Source organism: Xiphophorus couchianus, chromosome 24 (assembly GCF_001444195.1).
Source record: "Xiphophorus couchianus chromosome 24, X_couchianus-1.0, whole genome shotgun sequence".
Classification (NCBI taxonomy): domain Eukaryota; kingdom Metazoa; phylum Chordata; class Actinopteri; order Cyprinodontiformes; family Poeciliidae; genus Xiphophorus; species Xiphophorus couchianus.
The window spans coordinates 10158597-10180273 of NC_040251.1; the positions used below are offsets into that span (position 1 = coordinate 10158597).

General features: G+C 38.0%; 1 protein-coding gene across 1 annotated transcript in view; it reads left to right on the top strand.

The window, feature by feature from the left end:
- syt6a (synaptotagmin VIa) overlaps nt 1-21677 on the top strand; it is an 87466-nt gene that overhangs the window by 58175 nt on the left and 7614 nt on the right. The window contains exons 2-3 of the mRNA XM_028011564.1: nt 9413-9803; nt 13940-14501. Of these exons, the coding sequence (XP_027867365.1) occupies nt 9413-9803; nt 13940-14501 (953 nt within the window). The remainder of the gene's footprint in view (nt 1-9412; nt 9804-13939; nt 14502-21677) is intronic.

The window sequence follows — 21677 nt, forward strand, 5'->3', positions numbered from 1 at the left end:
CTGCATTACCTGTAAACTCCATAGTTTTGAAAGACCAGCCTTTACTTTATAACAGCTGCTTAATGGACTGCATAGAGACAATGAACATCTGGATTGAACATAATATTTTGGCCCGTAGGACTGTTGGAAGCTTTTATATTCTGCTTTTCTTTATTTATCTGTTTATTCTATGTCATAACTTCAGCTGTGTCAGTCATTGAGGACCGTTTTGTTAATGTTCATTATTTTTGTGGTAAGCAACAACTACTGTAAAACTGCAATGAATCTTGTTTTACTTTTTGGGATCAACAAAACCTTTTTCTTTACAGTGAAAACTGTAGTCTGTTTTAATAGTGGATAATGTCATTACTGCTGCCTGCCATTTACAGCAAAGTTCACCCTAATTTTCAGCCTTAAAGCCATTATTTACACCAATAATGGCTTTAACAATATGTCCTGCAAAGGTTAACTGAACCCCCCCCGCCCCCAAAAAAAAACAGAGGTTAATACACAGAAAAGTTTCCAATTGCAATGATCTATTAGGGGCTGCACAGTGGCGCAGTTGGTAGCACTGTTGCCTTGCAGCAAGAAGGTCCTGGGTTCGGTTCCCGGCCGGGGTCTTTCTGCATGGAGTTTGCATGTTCTCCCTGTGCATGCGTGGGTTCTCTCCGGGTACTCCGGCTTCCTCCCACAGTCCAAAAACATGACTGTCAGGTCAATTGGTTTCTCTAAATTCTCCCTAGGTGTGAGTGTGTGTGTGCATGGTTGTTTGTCCTGTATGTCTCTGTGTTGCCCTGCGACAGACTGGCGACCTGTCCGGGGTGTACCCCGCCTCTCGCCCGGAACGTAGCTGGAGATAGGCACCAGCAACCCTCCCGACCCCATTAGGGACAAGGGTGAACAGAAAATGGATGGATGGATGGATGGATGGATGATCTATTAGTTTATTTACCACATTTGAGATTGTAGGCCAGAATTTGAATCCTAATCAAAATGTATAAAAAAACTCACTCTTTGTATGTTTCTATTATCTGAGTGCTATCTATAATGGGATGGAATATTCCTGCCACAGACAATTCAATTCATCACAGCAAATAGAGTGAACACTCCCTGGCTATAATGACTGTGTTACTATGGAAACCAGGTGAGATCTGAAAGAACATGATTTTTAAAAAAAAGCAAAGGATGTAGTTTTCACTCAGACTTCAAAACAAATCTTAATTAAATGTTCATGTCATCAGAAATGCCAGCTAAGATTCAGAAATTCTGCCCGTGGATCAAACCTGAGCGATGCGTTGCCACTGGTTGCCTGCCACAGGGCACCAGCGGGGTTCTGGATATATTTTATAATAATGCATTTATTTATGAAGCTCTTTGACTCAAAGGGCTGTACAAGGGAAGCAGCTCTGGATCCAGTTGCAGTCACTGCCATTTTGTCTGCCTCCTGTCTCAGTTAGTTACCTGTAAACAAATTATTTTGTTGCCACATACTTAAATATTGCATATTACATTGATTCTCTTGTTATTTAAATATGATAATGAATTGTGGTAATGCTTCAGATAGTTTAAATAAAATGTTTTCAATTTTTTTTTTCAATACAACACAAATAAGAATAAATAAAAATAAAATAACTGAAATCCACAAATACTCGAGACCCCCTCTAAAAACTCAAAAGGTGATCCAATGGCTATGATAACTGATAACCTGTTTTAATAATTCAAACACCAGATATAATTTAGTGTGCACTAATATACACAGTGGAAACCTTCTTAGCACTACAGCTTCTAAAAATAATCCAAGTATTAGAAAACGCTGTTTTTCTTTCTGCCAATAAGTTAATGTTTTTTGGTGTCTGGAAACAAACTGTTTCAAAAACCTCCCAATTATTATGTCACAACTGCAAGGCACTGTCCCGTTACCTAGCAACCACAGCTAACCCCAGCCCGTTACCTGGGGCTGGTAACTCCACCTTTTACCTTTTCAAGCAGCTGTTGTACAATTATTAAACCAGTGTTCTGTTCTGACCCAGGGTGAAAGATGTACCTATTTCCAGGTGTACAAAGTGTAAGCTCAGAATTGGCACAACTGAACAAAGTGAAATTTTATTATCTCAAAATGGCTTTGTCTGAAAAATATAGTGTATAATATGTTTTCTGTAGCCCATAGACCTGTTCAAGCAATAGATCCTCCTTAAATTTATCACTTAAAGCTCAGGGGACGTCTGTCACTTTTTGTCGCAAATGTTTTACTTTATAATGTCAGTAAACTTTTTTCTGACAACTTTATGATTTCATAATGTCAGAATATTCTAAGTTAATATTATAAATTCATGCTTTTGATTATGGAAAATGTACCTGTTTTGCAAATTTTTGACTTTTTGACATTTCAGAATAACCAAATTTTTATTTGGAAATATATTAAATTAATCTGGAACTTTCTGAGGTTTATTTGGCACAATTTTACAACGGCATATTAGGGCCAAACTAAGAAAAGATTTTTTGAAATTTAATTATGAGAATAAAGTCACAATATTATGAGAATAGACTCGTTTCATAAAATAGCCATAATACTATAGCTTTACAGAAATAAAGCCATAGTATTATGAGAATTAAGTTACATTACAAAAATAAAGTTGTATGAAAATAAAGTCGTAGTATCACTGCATTCTCATAATGTATTATTAAACTTTTCTTAATGTGGTCCTAATACTTTGTTGTTGAATTTATTTCCTCCCTCATCAATTATTATTATTATTTTTCTACAATGGCACTAATACCCTGTAGTACTTCCCTAATCCTCCACTTCCACCCCATGCAACCTAGAACCAAGCTGGGAAGCTTTATAGCGACACTGATAAATCCTTGGTGATGGTTTGAAGGTTCTTCTTTTTGATTGACTGTAGTATTGAGATAAGCCACTCCACCATGGCATGGGTGTGATCATTAATAGAGTGCTAAACCCTGAGGTCGGTGTAGGCTTGCGCTGTCGGGGGAGATTTGGTCCAGAGGTACTAATATGTTCACACGGCTCTGCTTCATTAACCATCTGTCTAGAGAGGAAGAACAATGGCTTTTTCAACCATGCTCCATTTCTCCAGCACTTTCACCAGCTCCGTGACTCACTGCATTATTAGCTGTCTGCATTTAGTTCGTCTTCTCTCCTCAACACAGGAAGGAGGTGAAAAGGATGAAGAAATTAACAGCATTTCAACTCCATCACCTCTATTTTTTACATTGATGACACCAGAAAATCCTTAATGTAATGTATACACAAAGTCAGTCACAAAGTCTCATTAACCTCATTACACCTTTTCTGATAGGATTTAGCTGCTGTAATTACTGAGAGGAATGTATCTATGATGTAAAAAGTGACAAGAATTTCTTGAACTTTTTCTCCGTTTGTCAGCTTTAGAAGTGGCAACTTCTTTGATATGCATTTTTCAGCAGGATTATAACTGAACATAAAGGTCCAATTGGGTTCCAACCCCACATTGCTTAAATATTAAGTACTTTCCAGAAAGATATTGGAAAGTACTTGAGATAAAAGAAAGATACCCAATGCAGGTAAGATCTGAAAGGAAGGCAATATGTTATTTATCAAAACTGAAGCACACCCGAGGCAGAATTTCCAAGAACATGACACATGAAGCACAGACAACAACCAGAAGCAACCACAAGCAACTAGAAAGAAGGTCTGACAAGGAATGACAGAAAATCAAAACTAGAACCAGGTGTGTGGGAAGAAATTTAAGATGAACTAGAAAAGAAAACCATGTAGAATAAGAAACCAGGTTCAGCTGGGTTGGGTAACAGGTGGTTTTAATAATTACTGAAAGCAAACCAGGAGCTTAAGTGCTTAATTTTCCAACATTTTTTGGCACTAAAGCCGTTTATTGACAGTTACCAAACAGGAAATTGGTGGAGAGAGAAGGAGGACTAGCCTCTGTATATGGGGTGCTTTTTTCTGAGTTGAACTCCCTCCATGTCAATATCTATTTACTATTTACTCTATTGATTGAAGTTCATGAAATGTTTGGAGATTTAAACATTGTCTGAATAATTAACTTGGTATTTTTTGGCTGGCCAAGCACACTTTGCAGATCACACTCTTCCTTTTTGTTCTGTTCATCATCAACATACTGCCTTTCTTTTTATGAAGCCTTACTTGGAGCAATTAAATATGTTGCACCACCTTTTCTCTCTACACAATAATAGGGTTGTGGAGTAAGAACAGCTGCAGAGTTTAGGGCAAAGTTTGCACAGCAACCAGCAGATGTTGAAGAGCTGATGGCAAGCTAAAGAGAGGAGCAGGCGTTTTTCTCTTCTGGGTGTGATGGTGTGATGGAAAAACTCCAATCTGGCAAGAGATCAGTGGTTCATCATCACAGCACGTGTTAAGCTATGGTGACTGAGACTTAAAATTTCCCTGTGAGGGTGGATAATCCAATGAGACACACTTGTGAACAGGATTTTAGGTTTTATTCCAATAAATATGTTTGTAACAGAGCGATTTGAATATCTTTCAGGATGGGAATGACTGTGTGCTAATGAGCTTACTTCTGGTCAGCTGGGAGAAAGATATCATCTAAATACGCACAGTTAATAAACATTCATCAGTCATCTGTGAGCACAAATGAGAAATGCAGAATTTCTATCATTGCCTGTGAGTGTCAAATGACTTCAGAAAATAGATTGTATTGGAGTATGCTGTGAAGTTGCTACTATTTCCATTAGCAGGTCATGGTGGCCAATCAGCATTCTGCACCCGATAATGATTTGTTCAGAAAATTACAAAAAAGGCCTTGACTTCATCATGTAGCAAAGAAAACAACACATTTATCCATCAAACTGAAATCTACACCTTCTACAATTCTACATTTTTTGTGTGATAGGCAGCAGAATTGTTTTTGTGGCAAGCAGATCTGCCTCAGGGTTTCTGGCAACAGATCTCTAACATGTGAGATGGTGCCTTGCAGATGTTTCCTCAAGCTGGGATGTATTTTTCACTCTATGGGAGGACATGCATGTGTCCAGCCAGCTTTAGTGGGCAAGTTTGGAAGGTGTGTCGTCCAGCTGGAGCAAATCTGATTCTGTTGGGGAGTTGTGATTCTAGGGATGGACATGGTTTGTCTGAAGCAACCAGAAAATGATTGCTTTCAGTTTTGACAATGGTGCTTGGCAAAAGTATTTGTATCCTTTGAATCTGCTGTGCCCAAAGTCGGTCCTTGAGGGCCGGCATCCTGCATGTTTTAGTTCTCTCCCTGGTTTAACTCACCTGGATCAAATGATGCTCATTAGAAGCCCTAAGAAGAGCATGGACGTGCTGAAAAGGTTGTTACTACCACCAGGGAGAGAACTAAATCATGCAGGCTGCAGGCCCTCAAGAACCGACTTTGGGCACCCCTGGTCTAACATATGGTTGGACTAGAGTTAACTGTATTAGAGTAGGATAGACTGAATACAAAAGCATACCATACTTCAGGTTTTTGTTAATAGAAATTATGTTAAAATTATTTATTCTATTCAGTTAAATTCACAGTTATCAGCTTCTTTTATTTTTGCTTTAGATGAATATGTCAAGGTCAATGTGCCAGGTAAACAATCACAAGCATATTAATATTACATGTCTGGGAATCTGCTCACACAGTCATGTTTGTTTTGTGCCAGATATTTTCACACTCGGAGGTTCTCCCCGAGATATTGCGTGAGAGGAGAGGGACCAGTGAAAAGACTGTTATTATCACTGTCAGCTCTCGAGCTGCAGCATCAAAGTTCAGGCTCAGATGCATTCAAATGTGAACACACTCAAACGATTCATTCTCATACAATGGGACCTGGAATGCCACTGCGTCTGACGCACAGCTACATATTTCCATGAATTTGGGCAATCACAGCAAACATGCATGAAAATTGCTGTGTTTGTTCTGTAACACAATAATCAAGTCAAGGCTGTCTGTACAAAATGTGCAAGCAGGGGCTTCTAAAGTTAACAACAAATTTACGATGCTTTGATCATGTCAACTTGAAGAAGTGCAAATGTTTCAAATGTAAACATGAAGCACAGCAGGTGTGACAAAATGCATTAATGAATCCACCATGACTGAAGTTCAGAACGCCTTCCCATAAATCAGGCTTGGGTTGTTTTTCTGTTTGTGTCTGTCACACATCGTTCAGTGTCAAAGATGTCCCTGCAGTGGAAACACATTAAAACTAGAAAGAATTACATGCTCAACTTGAATTCCCATCCCGTCAACACATTTTTGTAGTGAAAGACTGAGACGTACGGCAGTGTGTCTGAGAGCACAGCCTGGGATCAGCTTCGATTTGCTGTGACCAAGGATGAAGACTGCAAGCGACAGTCCAGTCCGGATGAAGCTCTGTGGAGAGCCGTGTGAAATTTCATATGACATGTGGAGGCCAGGGCCGTGGACAGCTGAGAAATCCTCCTCAGGGATAAATCCCTGAGACTTGAAATCCGGTCCGTTGCATGGCTAAGCCAAAAAGTTTCCTTAAAGGACTTTCCAATTCAAGGTTCCTGTAATGAATCCCATAAATTTGCACACATTGTGATGGGAAACTTAAAAAGTAGCCCATTGACATATTAAATGAGTTCCCTTTTTAAATTAATCAAAATTATGTTCTTTAGTATCTTCACTCAGATGTGTTTCACTGGATAATTAGAGGGAAATAATGCTCTTCTTTCAATACTTTTATGTAATAATTTCAGGATGAATGTTATAGATTTATGTATTTCAGCGATCTGCTCCTCATCTGGGAAAATGTTCACTTATCCATTTGAATTCAGTGTAATTTTAATTCATTTTATTTAGGTAAGGCGTTTAGAAATCTAAATTAAGTTACATTCAGTCTATTCATTTCAGTCAGTAATCATTTTTACATCCAATTAAATACAAACAGTACAAATCTATCCAATGCTAAAAAGCAAATGTTAGTCAAGGAAACCTATGAATTATCATTTCTTTTGGGATTTCCCAACAAAGTGATTCCAGTGTCAAACCAGAGCTGTTCTTTACGTTTACCACATCTCTTCCAAAATATATTCAATATATGACTTGTATTCTAAATTGTTGTACAAGATAACAGTTTATTTACAAAGAGCACCATATTTGGCTTGTTATCATTTTCTACTTCTATCATTTACCGGTCGATCTACGTTCCCACCCTCATCTATGGTCATGAGCTTTGGGTCATGACCGAAAGAACGAGATCGCGGATACAAGCGGCCGAAATGGGTTTTCTCCGTAGGGTGGCTGGGCTCTCCCTTAGAGATAGGGTGAGAAGATCAGTCATCCGGGAGGGACTCAGAGTAGAGCCGCTGCTCCTTCACATCGAGAGGAGCCAGTTGAGGTGGCTTGGGCATCTGGTCAGGATGCCTCCTGGACGCCTCCCTGGTGAAGTGTTCCGGGCACGTCCCACCGGGAGGAGGCCCCGGGGAAGACCCAGGACACGCTGGAGGGACTATGTCTCTCGGCTGGCCTGGGAACGCCTCGGGATTACCCCGGAAGAGCTGGAAGAAGTGGCCGGGGAGAGGGAAGTCTGGGCCTCCCTTCTGAAGCTGCTACCCCCGCGACCCGACCTCGGATAAGCGGAAGAAGATGGATGGATGGATGGATCATTTTCTACAATTGTCTTTTGATCACCAACGTAATCTTTAATGCTAACATTTTAAATGCATGGGACATTTACTCATATCAAGGTGTATTGAGGTTTGATTGTTTCAGGTTCAAAACAACAAACCTATTCCGTCATGCTCTTCCTGCAGTTCAACCCCTTAAGGATGAATGATGCTAATTAGCTTCATACCTGTTTTGTTGTGAATATAGCACATGAATACCACAAATATTGGTTGAAACGATGCATAATGTTTTGAGCATACTATTTTATCTAGTGGTCAGAGTTAAAACTGCATGCGGTTCAGGGAAGCGAAAGTGGGCAATGGACAGGCTACAAATTTGGCTGATAAGCTTTGTAAATAGCTTATCAGCTTATAATTGTGAGCTACTGTAGATTGTGCAATATTACAATAAATGTGACCAAAATTAAACAAGTTATTTTCTAATTTGGGGTTTTAAGCTTTTTAGCGGCATGGGGCAACTAAGGAATGGAATTGAGTAATACTGGTACTAATAAGCAAAATATAAAATTCAGGTGTAGTTGTAAAAATTTTAAATCGAAAAATTTTTTGCTTTACTTAGCAGTATTAATTAAAGAAACTATAAAAAAAAAGAATGCTTTGACTCAATTTCAAAGTCCTGTTTTATTCTAGCAAGAGTAACAATTGTTTTTTGTTTGTCTAATTGTCTTAAAACTATGATCTAAATCTGCAGAAATATTTGTGTGTGTTGGATTATTCTTCCAATAATGGCAAGTTATCCTCTGTTTTCACTGTTTATGTAATTCTAGCCTACATGTAATCCTAAATAGGTCTCTCCAAGACCTATCCAGTACTGTTGTAAATTAAGCTCATGATGTAACCTAGAAGAACACCAGCAGCAGGTTTCTGCTCATGTCAGTGCTCATATTTGAGTTTTGGTGAGAAAAGGTCGAGTCAAAGCCATTCCCACATGCCTTTGTGCAGGCTTTTGCTCTTTCTCTGGTGCAGTTTGTGAAGAAGAGGAGTTCAAGCATGCTCTGAGTGGCCACTAAAACTCTCCTCTGCATGTAATTGTAGATAAAACTGAACAATCAAAAAGGAACACTGAAGCAAATTTTTGACAGCAGCGTTTAAATCCCCTGTGAAGAGCAGGAGAAGACGCTCTAAGCCACAGGTGCTGAGTGTAATATTTATTTAAAGGGAAAAAGACTGCACTTGTAGACTGAGTACACTTCCCTGTGGATTTTGTCCTTCGCTCGTTGTGAATCCCTGCAGGGTGCTTGACAGCCTTCTTGGTGAATGTCCAGCTCTTTGTGTGCTGCTCATGAAAAGGATTTTCATAGAGAATAAAATAAATGGGCTTGACTGTGCATTCATTTTGTTTGTGTCTGATTGCTAAAAATACCAGAGATATTTCTGGTATCCTTGTCGCTTTGGTTGTTTTAATGCAAATGCTGAATTTGTTTGTTTTTATTAATAATTCGTCACATTTGGAATAACACATTCCCAGCCAATAACATGGTGGAAACTAAGAGCCAGCTACGCTTGGATTTAAATTATGTTTACTTTGCGTATCCCTTGGCTGAACTGACTAATGGTGGTTTGTTTTAAATATTTATGAAGCACGTCGCACACTGTACTTACACAATGCTCTCAGTGTTATATAGAAACCACTGATGCAGTAGCAGAGTGTATCAGAAACCGTGTTCTAATAGACTCTCTCTTTCTCTCTGTGTGTCCTCTCTCACCCTTGTAATCACCATCTGTTTGTCCATATTGTGTGATCCTCTGCTTCTGGTCCCTGTGGCTCACCACCAGACGCTACTTTTGGCCTTGTGCTCGCTGTGTTTCTTGTTTGCGGCCTCGCTCTGCTGGGCCTTCTCACATTAGTCTCCTGGAAGCTTTGCTGGGTGCCTTGGCGGAGCAAGGCCCAGTTCCCAAGCCCGTCTCTCAGCCCGGCCTGTGGCCCGCAGCACTGCCCGCTCCAGCCGTCCCTCCCTCTGCCCAGTCCCCAGCAGCAAGTGATCACCATGGCGACAGAGAAGGTGAAAGACCCTGTGGGTTCAATGGGCTTCCTGGAGGCGGCCGTAAAGATAAGCCATACTTCCCCCGACATCCCCGCCGATGTGCAGCTCTCCATGAGGGAGCACTTCCTGCGCCGCACACAGCGCATGCAGAGGCAAACCACTGAGCCGGCCTCCTCCACACGGTTAGTGTCACACACACGCATGCAAATGTAGACCTCGCTACATATAAGACTGCCAGGTATGGTTTGTTCATATAAAAATGTGTCTGGGGTTGTATGCTGGCTATGAATGCACACTGCAAAAACACAAAATCTTATCAAGTATTTTTGGTCTAGTTTATAGAGCAAATATCTTAGTACACTTTATATGAGACAAAACTAACTTTTCAGCAAAGTTAGATACCATAGGAGCTTGTTTTAAGCCAATAATAACTTAATACTGATGAAAAAGTGCTACTTATAAGTGAAATAATCTGCCAGTGGAACTAGAGCTAGACTAAAAGTATTGTTAGTGTATTTCACTGATAAGTTCTTTTTCATCAATATTAAAGTATTATTAACTTACAACAAGCTCATATTTCTTGATGAAAAGTTACTTGTAAGCAGTGATGGCATAGTTACTTTGAAAAAGTAGCTTTAATCGGATTACTGATTACTCTTTGAAAAAGTAACTTAGATTACTGATTACTTGATTTGGAAAGTAACTAAGTTACACTAAAAGTAACTTTTTTTAGTTACTTTCAGCTGCTAACTACAACGCTCTGCCAGCTGTGAAAATTACATTGAGCTTTGCCGATACCTAATTGCAAGTTATTTTATAATGGTAACATCAACAATGTGTCTCCACTTACAATGTTAAACTGAAGGGGAGCTTGTTTAATAGTTACAACGGTACAAAAAAAAAACGTTAGTAATTTGTGGGTGTTTTTGTGTGTTCCAGTATTGTCTGGAAAACTAGAAATAGGATAAGTTAGTTTTATCTTATTTCAGGTGTACTAAAATATTTGCACAAGAAAGTAAACCAAAAACACATAGTACTGTTTTATGTTTTTGCAGTGCAGAATTTTCAACATGAATTGTAGGCGCTCCATTCACTACAAAAACACAAAATCTTAAATATTTTTGGTCTAGTGCTAATAATTAATTTCTTTTTGTTCTTAAAACAAGCTAAATTATTTTACAAGTAACTTTTCAGCAAGCTATAGGACAGAAGAGAGAAAGAATACTTCAATATTGATGAAAAAGTACAAGTTCCTTTGGCCGATTAGGTCATTTATAGCATGGAAAAATGTATTTTCATACTGAAATGATCTGCCAATACTTTTTCATCAATAAATCATAGTAAGGGATTATTTACTTAAAAGAAGCTCGTACATCTTACTGAAAAATTACTGTACTTGTAAGTTAACTTTGTCTTATGTCAAGTGTACAAATATGTTTTCTGTAGAAACAAGACCAAAGTACTTGATAAGATTTTGTGTTTTTGCAGAGTCCAACATGAAATATAAATAATGCAAATTAGAAGCAACCTCAAGCTGCAACACATTTTCACATAACAGTCGCTGTATAACTAATATGAGAGAATTACATTTTCAAAGCAAGTTGGTACTGCAGAGATTAACTTAATATATATTGTGGTTGCTGAACATAATTCAGCCGCAGCTCTCTGTAGGTCATTCACATAAAGCTGATATGACTCCTCAAACTAATTAATGAAACAGAGTACACAAACATATGCTGTACCAGAAGCACTTTGCAACATATTTGGAGCAGTCTAAGAAGCCAATATCAGTTTTTTGTTAAGCCTGTTTTATTGCACCTTAGACACTTATTAGCACCCCGGGTGAATATGTGTCAAAATCCTTGAAATAAATTTTACCTTTATTAAAGCCGCATAACCTCATACTGAAAAATGTATTAAAAAAAAGAAAAGAAAAAGAAATCTCACCCTTAATTTGAGCATTTTCATGATTTGTATTAAAGATTCTAATAAAACCTTTGTTGCTGCAATGATTGGACAAATTGAACAAATTCTACTATATGTTGGTAACACATTTTCACTTAATTCACACTTTACTTTTTTTGTTTCATCAGCATCAGTTAATTCAATTAGTAATCCATGACTTTCAATTTACCCGGAGCATAGATAGGTCACGACACACAGACCCATTTCATTTAATTACTGAGCATGGTCACAGCCTGACTCGTTGCTTCAGGAATTTTAATATTGTGGTGAATAATCAAAATTAAAGCTATATTCTTACAAACAAAATACACAGAATTCCACCAGACACAGTTACACTATTCTTCCAAATGGTTTCACATGACAAATATCAATATATTATGAACTGTCTGAACTGTTTATGATCTGTTTAACACAAACACTTTCTAAGCTCCTGTAGCAACAAGCTGTGCTACAATTATTTTCATTCATTGAAGAAGTTTGTTTCTGATTTGAAAAGGGATAGCCATCTCTCAAAAATGTTTTAAAATACATAAAAGACTATCAGGGCACATTCACACCTGCTCTGTGTAATCTGCTTTAATCAAGCTCTAGTTCATTTGCATAGAAAGTCCGACTTCGGTCCACTGACAAATCTAGATTTTGGTTTGGTTTAAGTGAACTCTGGTGTGATTTGAATACATATGTTGATGCAAGCAGCCCAGAGACCACTCCAAAAGCAGGAAATGCACTATAGCTCATGGGATTTTGGGTAAATACTACCAAAACAAATGCTAATGTCTATGACTAGAGGGAGAAATGCCTGGTGGACCTTAGCAAAAGACAAAAGAGAAATCCTACAACTGCTGAACTCTCATGCTTCCTCCAAAGAAGGAAGTTGCGTTAAGTGTCTTCTTCAGAGGTTTTTGTTTCATTTCCTTCATTGGTTCTTGGTGGAGCCCCATCACAAGCAAGGGAGTGAAAAAGGTTTTTCAAAGGGTTTGGCTTGGTTGACGCGGTGCAGTGTGAAAACGATCTACACCAGCCGAAACAGTAGAAAAATTATAAGTTTGGATGAAGTCTTTTGCCTCTATTGCTTTATTGATTGTGCTCTATAAACTACTTTCTTTTGAGCAAAACACACCATTACCACGAGAGTACTGCCATCATGCTTGACATTATTTAGAAGTCAAAAACGTGCTTGTGACTTCACCAGACATTTTTCTTGGCTCTGTAGCTCGATCACTCAGTATTTGTCTTGTCTGACCATAAAAGCATTTTTCAAAGCTTGCTAATCTGGGCAGCATCAAATTTTAGTTAAGCTTGTTGGTGATGATTTTGGATCAAGGATTTTTTATTTGGTTGACACCATTTTCACGTGAAAGTTAAGCTCATCTCACTGCGAACAGTTCCAGCATCTTCCAGTTTACGATAGGGTTGAGCTTTGGTGGTTCCCAGGTTGCTCTTCAACATCCCAACCAATTTCCTTTTAGCTGAGGCTGATACTTTGAGTGAGATGAGTCAAACCTTTCAACACAGTTAGACAATCCAATACATCAATGATCTCAAACAGACTTTTAGAACCAGGCTAACATTAAGCTTGTGAAATGGCCACAACTTCAACCTCCCAAGAAACCCAACTACTTTAAATAAGCTCTTTTATTTTTGATGAGCATAGTCAAATATCAAACCAGAGTTATTTCTATTAACTTAATACCCATAAAAAACATTTGATAAAGACATGCAACATAATATCAGTGGGTGTGTATGTATATATTCAAACCTGCATTGATCATTTTGAGCCTGATTGGTTTTGAATTTTATTATTCATTAAACTTATTTGTTGTATACTACACCAAAAAAAGAAGAATTCAAATGAATATAAAAAGCCAAACGTAAATGCTATGTCATGTCAGTGGTGGGTGAATGTACTTCTGACCAGCACTGTGTTTCAAACCTTTAAGCCTTAAATAAAGGCTGACACTTCGCCACGCCCCCCCTGGCAGGGCAAACCCCACTATTTGAGAAGTACTGGAATAGAGTGTCTTACCTAACAACCATAACATGTTGGCAGAAAAAGTACATTAAAATGTTTTCTGTATGTGATTAAAGTCAAGAAACATGGTTCTGTTGTGTGTATATATATACTGTATATATATAATATACAGTATATAAGTATATTTAGATTTTCTTTATATCAGAGATACATGTACCAGCAGGATTGTTAGTCTGTTGCTAAGAGTGAAAAATAATCCTCTGCTCTTTGTCAACAAGAGTGGGTCTGTGCCTGTTAATTAAACAAATCCCACAATTATTCCCTGCATTCTCACTGCAGCTGTTTAACACAAACGCCATCTAATCATTTCTATCTCTTCAGGCACAACTCTTTCAAAAGACACCTCCCCAGGCAGATGCAGGTGGGCAGCTTAGATCTGGGAAACGACTACATGGTGGACAGGGAAGAAAAGCCAACCAGCCTGGGGCGCATCCAGCCAGAGCTCTACCAGCAGAAGGCCTCTGAGTCAGAGGAATCGTCCAAGAATGGCGGCGAAAAAAACTGTGGCAGGATTAACTTCTCGCTCAAGTACGACTACGAAAATGAGGCGTTGCTTGTCAATATTCTCAGGGCTGTTGACCTACCTGCCAAGGACTTGTGTGGCACCTCTGACCCTTATGTGAAGGTCTACCTGCTGCCTGACCGCAAGAAGTTCCAGACGCGCGTCCACCGGAAGACGCTCAATCCCACGTTCAGCGAAAGCTTCCAGTTTCCTGTGCCTTACGACGAGCTGCCTGTCAGGAAGCTACACATGAGCGTCTTTGACTTTGACAGATTTTCCCGGCATGATATGATCGGGGAAGTGGTGCTGGAGAATTTGTTTGAGATGTCAGACCTGTCGAGGGAGACGAACATATGGAGGGACATCCAGTATGCTACAAGTGTAAGAATCGGCTTTGTTCTTTTTCTTACTTTAGTTCCATCAATATATTGATCCAATGTCTATAACCACTTATACACAAATAGACTTTTGCTTGATGGCTCAAAATTGAAAAGTTCACATTTTGCATGCTTTTATACTTCCATTTGGCTCTCAACTGCTTCTGAAAACAACCATAGTGCTTTAAAGAAAACACCAGCTGTTTTTTGACAATAGGTTAATGTTTTTTGGTGTCTTGTTAAGTCACATTTGAAGGGCACTGTGCTGTCACCTAGTAACCCCAGCTAAGCCCAGCCTGTTACCTATCAACCGAGGCAGAGTTCCACAATGTTTGGCGCTGTACAGAGTTTTGTTGTTGATTTACCATCCAGAAACCAATTTCTGCATTCTTGTTGGTTGTGCAAGAGTCTCCACTTTGTTTTTTCAAAGATGCACCAATAAGTAATTGTGCATCTGTTTGCAGCTATTTTCACATGCAAGTATAACCTTTGAGTTGCAGGGTGTGGCCAGCAGCAGCTTATTTGGATTTAAATTGACAGGAGGACTGTGAGGGATTTATAGTTTGAGAATTGTAGTGCAATGTCCAAAGAACTGCATAAAAATCAAAGATTTAGAGCTCTATATTGGCTGGACTTTGTCTTATTTTTGATCGCAAACCAACAAGGACCTAAAACAATTCTGGAAGGAGATAAAAATAGGCAGAAAACCTGATTGTCTAGGAATGACTTTATGCAAAAGAAGGTAATGAAAATGTTTTGTATAGCCCATAGACTGATCCTGACTTGTTGAACATAATAGGTCGACCTTAAGTAAAATCAGGTTTGCTGCTGTAATGTGGCAAACTGGGGAACAGTTCAAGGTGCTCTACGTAAACTAAGCAAACATGTATTGTAATTATTTTATTATTTATATTTGATACTACTACCAGACACAGATTAACATTGCAGATATGCCTTTTGAGTATTCAGACAGCTATATAGTTAATCATTCATTTTTCTAACTATTTAATTTTTCTCTGGGTTGCCGTGCAGCAAGGCGGCAGCGCTACCTTGCACTGGTAGCAAGTGCAAGGTAGACCCAGTTTGGGGTCTTTCCTGCTTGGAGCATTGAAGTTGTTTTTGTGTACTCCAGCTTATTCTCACTGTTCAAAATCTTGAATGTTAGGTTAATTGTGTGTACATGGCTGTGTGTCTCTGTGTCACCTGTAGTAGATTGCCAAACGACCACTAGAGATACCAGCCCCACGCAACCCTGCAAAGACAAAGAGGTGTAAATGATGAATGGGTGGGTTTTCTCAACCAGATAAGATAATATTTAAGCTGCCTCTAAGAGCTGAGCTTATTAAATAATGAAGCTATCTGATTAGTAATTCCTACACACAAATGCTCTTCAGCTGCACATCTACATTTCTCAAAGCATATTTAATTTATTTTTGGACTGTAGTTTCTTTAAATAGGGTAACATTTCTTCCTTTCATTTCCCCAACTCATTTTCACTGCCAGTCATTGTGATAAAACTAAGCAGAAAAGCACAGGGTTATTGGGTTATTGAGCCTCTTGAAAGGATTATATAATGTGTTAGTATTTTCTCTAATTTCAAGGCTGTTATAGTTTGTATTTCATCCATCCATTGCCATCTGCAATTTTGCTGCTAACTTTAAATTTACACCCATGTTGTACAGTAGTATTTTGATGCTCAGCAAGCTCTGCGCATCTCCTCAAGGAGATGAGGAAGTGTGTAGATATGAGCTTCTGCAGTAGTGCTAAAATGGTTTCCAGTGGGAAAATGACAGCACATTAATGTACATTTGGTGTTTTAACTATTAAAATAGGCAGTTAGAAGCATTTTTAGAGGGATTCTTAAACTGATACCGGAGGTTCATTGTAATTATTTTTATAAAACCTCGGATGCCAGCGTATTTACACACCTGATATTTAAACCTTGACCAATCCGCTTTTGCTAACTATATGGTAACTTGTGTTTTATTGCACAATATTGGAGCATGCAGCTTTAGGTCAGGAGGCAGCAATGCCCATGGAAAATGGTTGATTTGGTGTTTTTTCTGGTAATTTTATTCTTCTGAAAGTCCCAGTGAGGAACTATTTTCAGTTTATCTGGCAGAGATCACCAGACTATATGCTGGTATATAATTTGTTAGAAATCATTCACTCTAACCAGGCTTCCGGGGCCTTTGGAGGAGAAATTGAATGCAAATATTCGTCCTCTGTTTTTCATCAGGCACACAATCAGAAGGATCTAGCAAACGCCACCTTTGCTTTTGTGATGGTGGGGCTGAAAAGACTTTGTGTTCTATGTGTCCCAAACAGACAGCCATTTTAATCTTTTTAATGATTTGGTTGGATTTAACAAAAAAATAAATCAGTCTGGCATTATGCGACTGCAAATAAAAGCTTTTTGTAGATTTTTACCAGAGGTGCCAATAAGATTGCAGGGGGAAGGGAGGCCATGTGTTACACTCATAACTTTTAAAGTAAGTTTTGTGGCTTTGTAACAATTTCCAGAGGCCCTTTTCAAGAATGACATGCTTACTTGTTGGCAGCACATTAGGCGCCTCAGAGCCCTTGTCACTTTATCACCTCTACAGGGTGCCATTATCTGACAGCTCCCCTCGCTCCTGCTGTTGAACTTCTTCAGGGGTTGTTCAATAATCTCAACATTATTGCTTTGCGGGCAGAAAAGCAGGCATCCTTTCTTGGCACACTAACTTAATTGAACCACCGATTGATTTTATGACAAAACGCCTTGCGGCCATCAACTCCAGGATAGGTAACATAAAGAATGCACAGATGGTGAGTGTTCAAAAAGCAGATGTACGACAGTGAAAGACTTAATGAGTGCAAAAGATAGCAATATTAAGGTATCTTTTGCCCTCTTGGATTATCTGATTAGAGGGAGATATTTACCTTGAAGATAAAGACTACAAGCGCCGCACATAATAGAAACATATTGATGTCAAGCAATTTGTCCTGTGCGTTTGATCAATACAAAGTATTATCAGAACGATTTCACTGGCTAATAGCATGCATGAATAGAGGTGACTATTGATCAGGTAGCGATTACTACTAAAAGTGATGTATATTAAATGAATAAAGACATTATAAGGATGCAGTAAAACAGAAAATCAATTAGATTTAAAACATGTTTAAACCTGAAAAGATGTTTGTTTTTTTGTTGTTGTTTTTTTCAAATGATTTTTGAAAATATTAAAGGATCTTAAAGGCTGTATAGCTTTTTCCAGTTTACAATGGTGGGACTAGTGCTAACGTGTGATTCTGACAGATCATAAAGGTCACACAGATGTGATCCAGGGCCTGGCTTCATTTTTAATTATTCATGGGACTTTAGTGGAGCTCCAAATGTCAAAGGTACACAGATCAATATTAGTAGGTCACCAATTCCCCTTCAGGTATATTTTCAGGTTTTTTTAAGCAAAGGACACTATATGAATGGTCCATAAGTGCAATAGTTAAAAAAAGTGCAATAGTTCATATATATATATATATATATATATATATATATATATATACTGTATATATAGGTCTAGTGTGGCCCCTACTTTTAGTATGTAAACCCCAGTGTTCCTAAAGAAGATTCATGCTGTGCAGATGTTACTGACATCCTCCGATACAGCCTGTGATTCTACACGGACAATCAAAGTGTCACTTTATGCTTTTATAGCACTTGATACATCTCTTGATATATTTGCTGCACTCCCACATTACAGGAGAACCTTCCCACCCTTCAAACAGAATCCCACACTGGCACAGCAGAGAAATCCGGATCACAGCTGTATATGTGGCGTTAAGACTGCTGCTCTCTGACAGGAGGCTTATGGATTTGCCAATCATCAGAGTTCTTTCCAAGCTCATTCAGTGTGATTAGGGCTCTGTGAAACCTTAATAATGTTGATGGGGCTAAGAGCCCACATATTGCAGATATCAGGACACTCATTCCACTTAATAGTATTAGCTCAGTAAGGACTCCCGTAGGACTTTCTTTAAGTAAGCTAGAGTTAATAGGAATGTAGGCAGGTTTATAGGAATATGCTAGATAGAAGAAGGCTAAAATTTCAAATATCCATTGTCTTAAACACATTTCACCCTCGATTACTTACATTGAAGTATAACGCCGTAGCTTTCATATTTTCTGCTGAAGAGCCTTGAAGGTTTAAAGTGAAGCTGTCTGCTATCTCGTTTGGTGTGACACCCTCAGGCTTCTTCTTATCACTTTCATGACTACCACATATGCATGACAAATGGAGCAACAACTTTCATTGACTCAAAAAATAATTTCCTGCAAGTGGACATATTTACAAAGTCTTGTTAAGTGTAATTTTGCTTTCCAAATGTTAAAAATCCATCCACCATCTCGACCTGCTTGTCCATTCAAGGATATTGGGGCATGGTCAGTTCTCATTAGTCATTAGCTGTGTGCAAAAAACCTTTTGTTGATATTTCACTAATGTAAAAAAACCCACAATTTTGCAATTGTTGTGTTTCCATTAAATAACAAACGCAATTAAAATCACATTTGGGTAAATTTATTTACGCAATAAGTCATTGAAGAGCATGCTGCGCAATGATCCTCCAACTATTTCTTCATGGTTTGCTCCAATAGTAACATCAGGTGGTTGATCATGTGACTCGTGATCAATGGAAGTGTTTCCATTGGTGTTTTGCAAAGTAATAATTTTGATACGGCCAAAAAACCACCTCATCCCAGGACAAGAACGTTTGGTCAAAAAAGGAGAGTTTATTCGAAATTGGCACGTTTCTGTTAATTTTTTTCAAAATGTAAAATTCTGCAACTTTATGGTTAATTGAAATGCAGCTTCAGGAAGAGTTGTTCATTTCTGCTTCTGAAACAAATATAAAAGTAATCCAGTCTGTGTCTGGTCCAGTAAACACTTTAAAGGCTTAATCCAGTGGTAAACTGTCTTAAAAGTGTAGTCAATAGGATGGATGCATGGCTGGTTAGCTAATACAATTTTATTCTGCATAATGATAACATATTACCATAATTATATAAATTAAACTTGGTTATACTTTTTCCCTATCTTACTGACTTTGCTGCCATGTTTTATAACATATTCAGGCTCCAAAGTTATCCACAAATTATATGTAGCCCATAGATTATCATTCACATCCATGCAAAACTAGAACTTACTTGAGAAACAGGTAAAAAGATTCACTAACCTCTCAGCATGATTCTCCCAGATACTAAAGAATGATCATTAGTAAGGGAGTAGGTACTAATGGTGTGCTTTTCTCTTGCTGGTTCACAGTTAATTCTGAACCACTCCTCATTAATGAGGTATCATTCATTAAACTGATGATTCATTGATTATCAGATCATTACCGTCCACATGATTCTTCTTTTCAAAAATACATAATTCACCTAAAAATGGTGAAGACATTGTTTCTGATTTAATATCTAACACACCGCTAACTAGTCGTCAGCCCTTTTTAGATTATAGTTTCACAAGAAACAGAAACGCAAACGCGCCTCTATATAGGAATGTTAACACTGAACATGAAAAATATTCATCTGAGTAAATGAATCAAAATAAATTTCCTGCTTTTTTTCAGCAGGAAATTGCTCAATACATCAAACCTGACAACTCCCACATTTTTGCTGTGTAAAACAATTTGGAGTTTAGGGAAAATCAGATTAATGTTAAAGACTCTTGAATACAAAATTGATAATCTTTCTCAATTGTCATGTTTCATGTTTTCTTATAGTATCATCTTTGAGAGTTTACACAAATGAGTTTGCATTTGCAGTCATCTCTAATAATTACCTAATTTTTCATGGAGACATCTTGCCATGAACAACAGCATGTGACACAAAAAACAGGCAGTTAACTGACTGATTGTAGCTATTATGACAAACTTCATTGCAGTTTATTTTCTTCATTGCAGCTTATTGTGAGAAAAGGCTTAATATTGCTTGAGTTCCTTGAGGTACTTCAATTTTGATTTGTTGATACCTGTTGCTGTTTTTGATAGGATGTGTCCATGAAAAATCTGATAATGATGATGTTTTTCATACATGTTTCAGTTTCATTTTGAATTTTGTTGTGTACATTACACAGTTCAATCCTGGAAAACCGCACAACTCATTATCTATTTTCAAGCAGCTGGCATCTTCAAAATGAAGGGGTGTGCATAACTTAGCAGCATTGATGTGCATCAAGCATTTTCCATGTAGCCAATAAAACCTCTCTGAGTTGTGTGTGTTGCAGTCTCCATGCTAATTGTCCAAATGAATGCATGAGTTTCAAATTCATAGAAACCTCACGATCCCTAGGAATTTCAGCTAAATTCTTTCACAGCTGTTCCTCATTTGTTCACTTACTCACCTGGGCAGCAGTCAGTAATCAAACTGCCCATTATAAATACTCTTTGGTTCAGTTACTTCATCGTCAGATCATCTGTAGTCTACAGGCTGCTGTTGCAATTTCCAGTCTGGTCCTGATTTCTGAGTTGTTATGAAAATCATTTACTCACCATGCTCCTGCCTTAGCCTTCATCACAGTTAAAACATAACAAATCTGTTGTGCCCAATGTTTATTCACTAGTCAATATGACTAGAAACACCCCTTAGCTAATTATCTAATTACTTTTATCTAAAACAAAACTAGCAATTATACCATATATTGCAAGAAAATGTAAATTATACATATATTTATTGTATTATTTAGATATGTAGATTTTTAGTCCTCTATGACCAAAGCTCTGTGTTTCATATGTTTGCAGTGAATGGATTGTGGTAATCTGCAAACTACACCTCTGTGTGTATGTTTCTCCAAAAGTAGTGTTTTTCTTTCTGCTTTTCCTTCAGATTTATCAAAAGCTTTGCTGTGCTCCTTGGTTTTCATTATGCTGTTTATTCACTAAACTCACAGAACAACTGTAGAAGGGACATAAGGGACCTTTCACTTCTCATTTTATTCAAAAAGCATCTGAAAAATCTACATGGGTCTTGGAAAGCCAAAACTGTCGACATTGATTGTGTTCAAATATGTAACGTTGTTTTATGCATTTCTTACTCCATGGTGTTATTTTGTGCTTTTTATCCTTGTATTTATTATATGCTTTTAAAATCAACTTGCCAATGGGAATAAAAATGGAAATTACCCACCTGACCATAGATTTT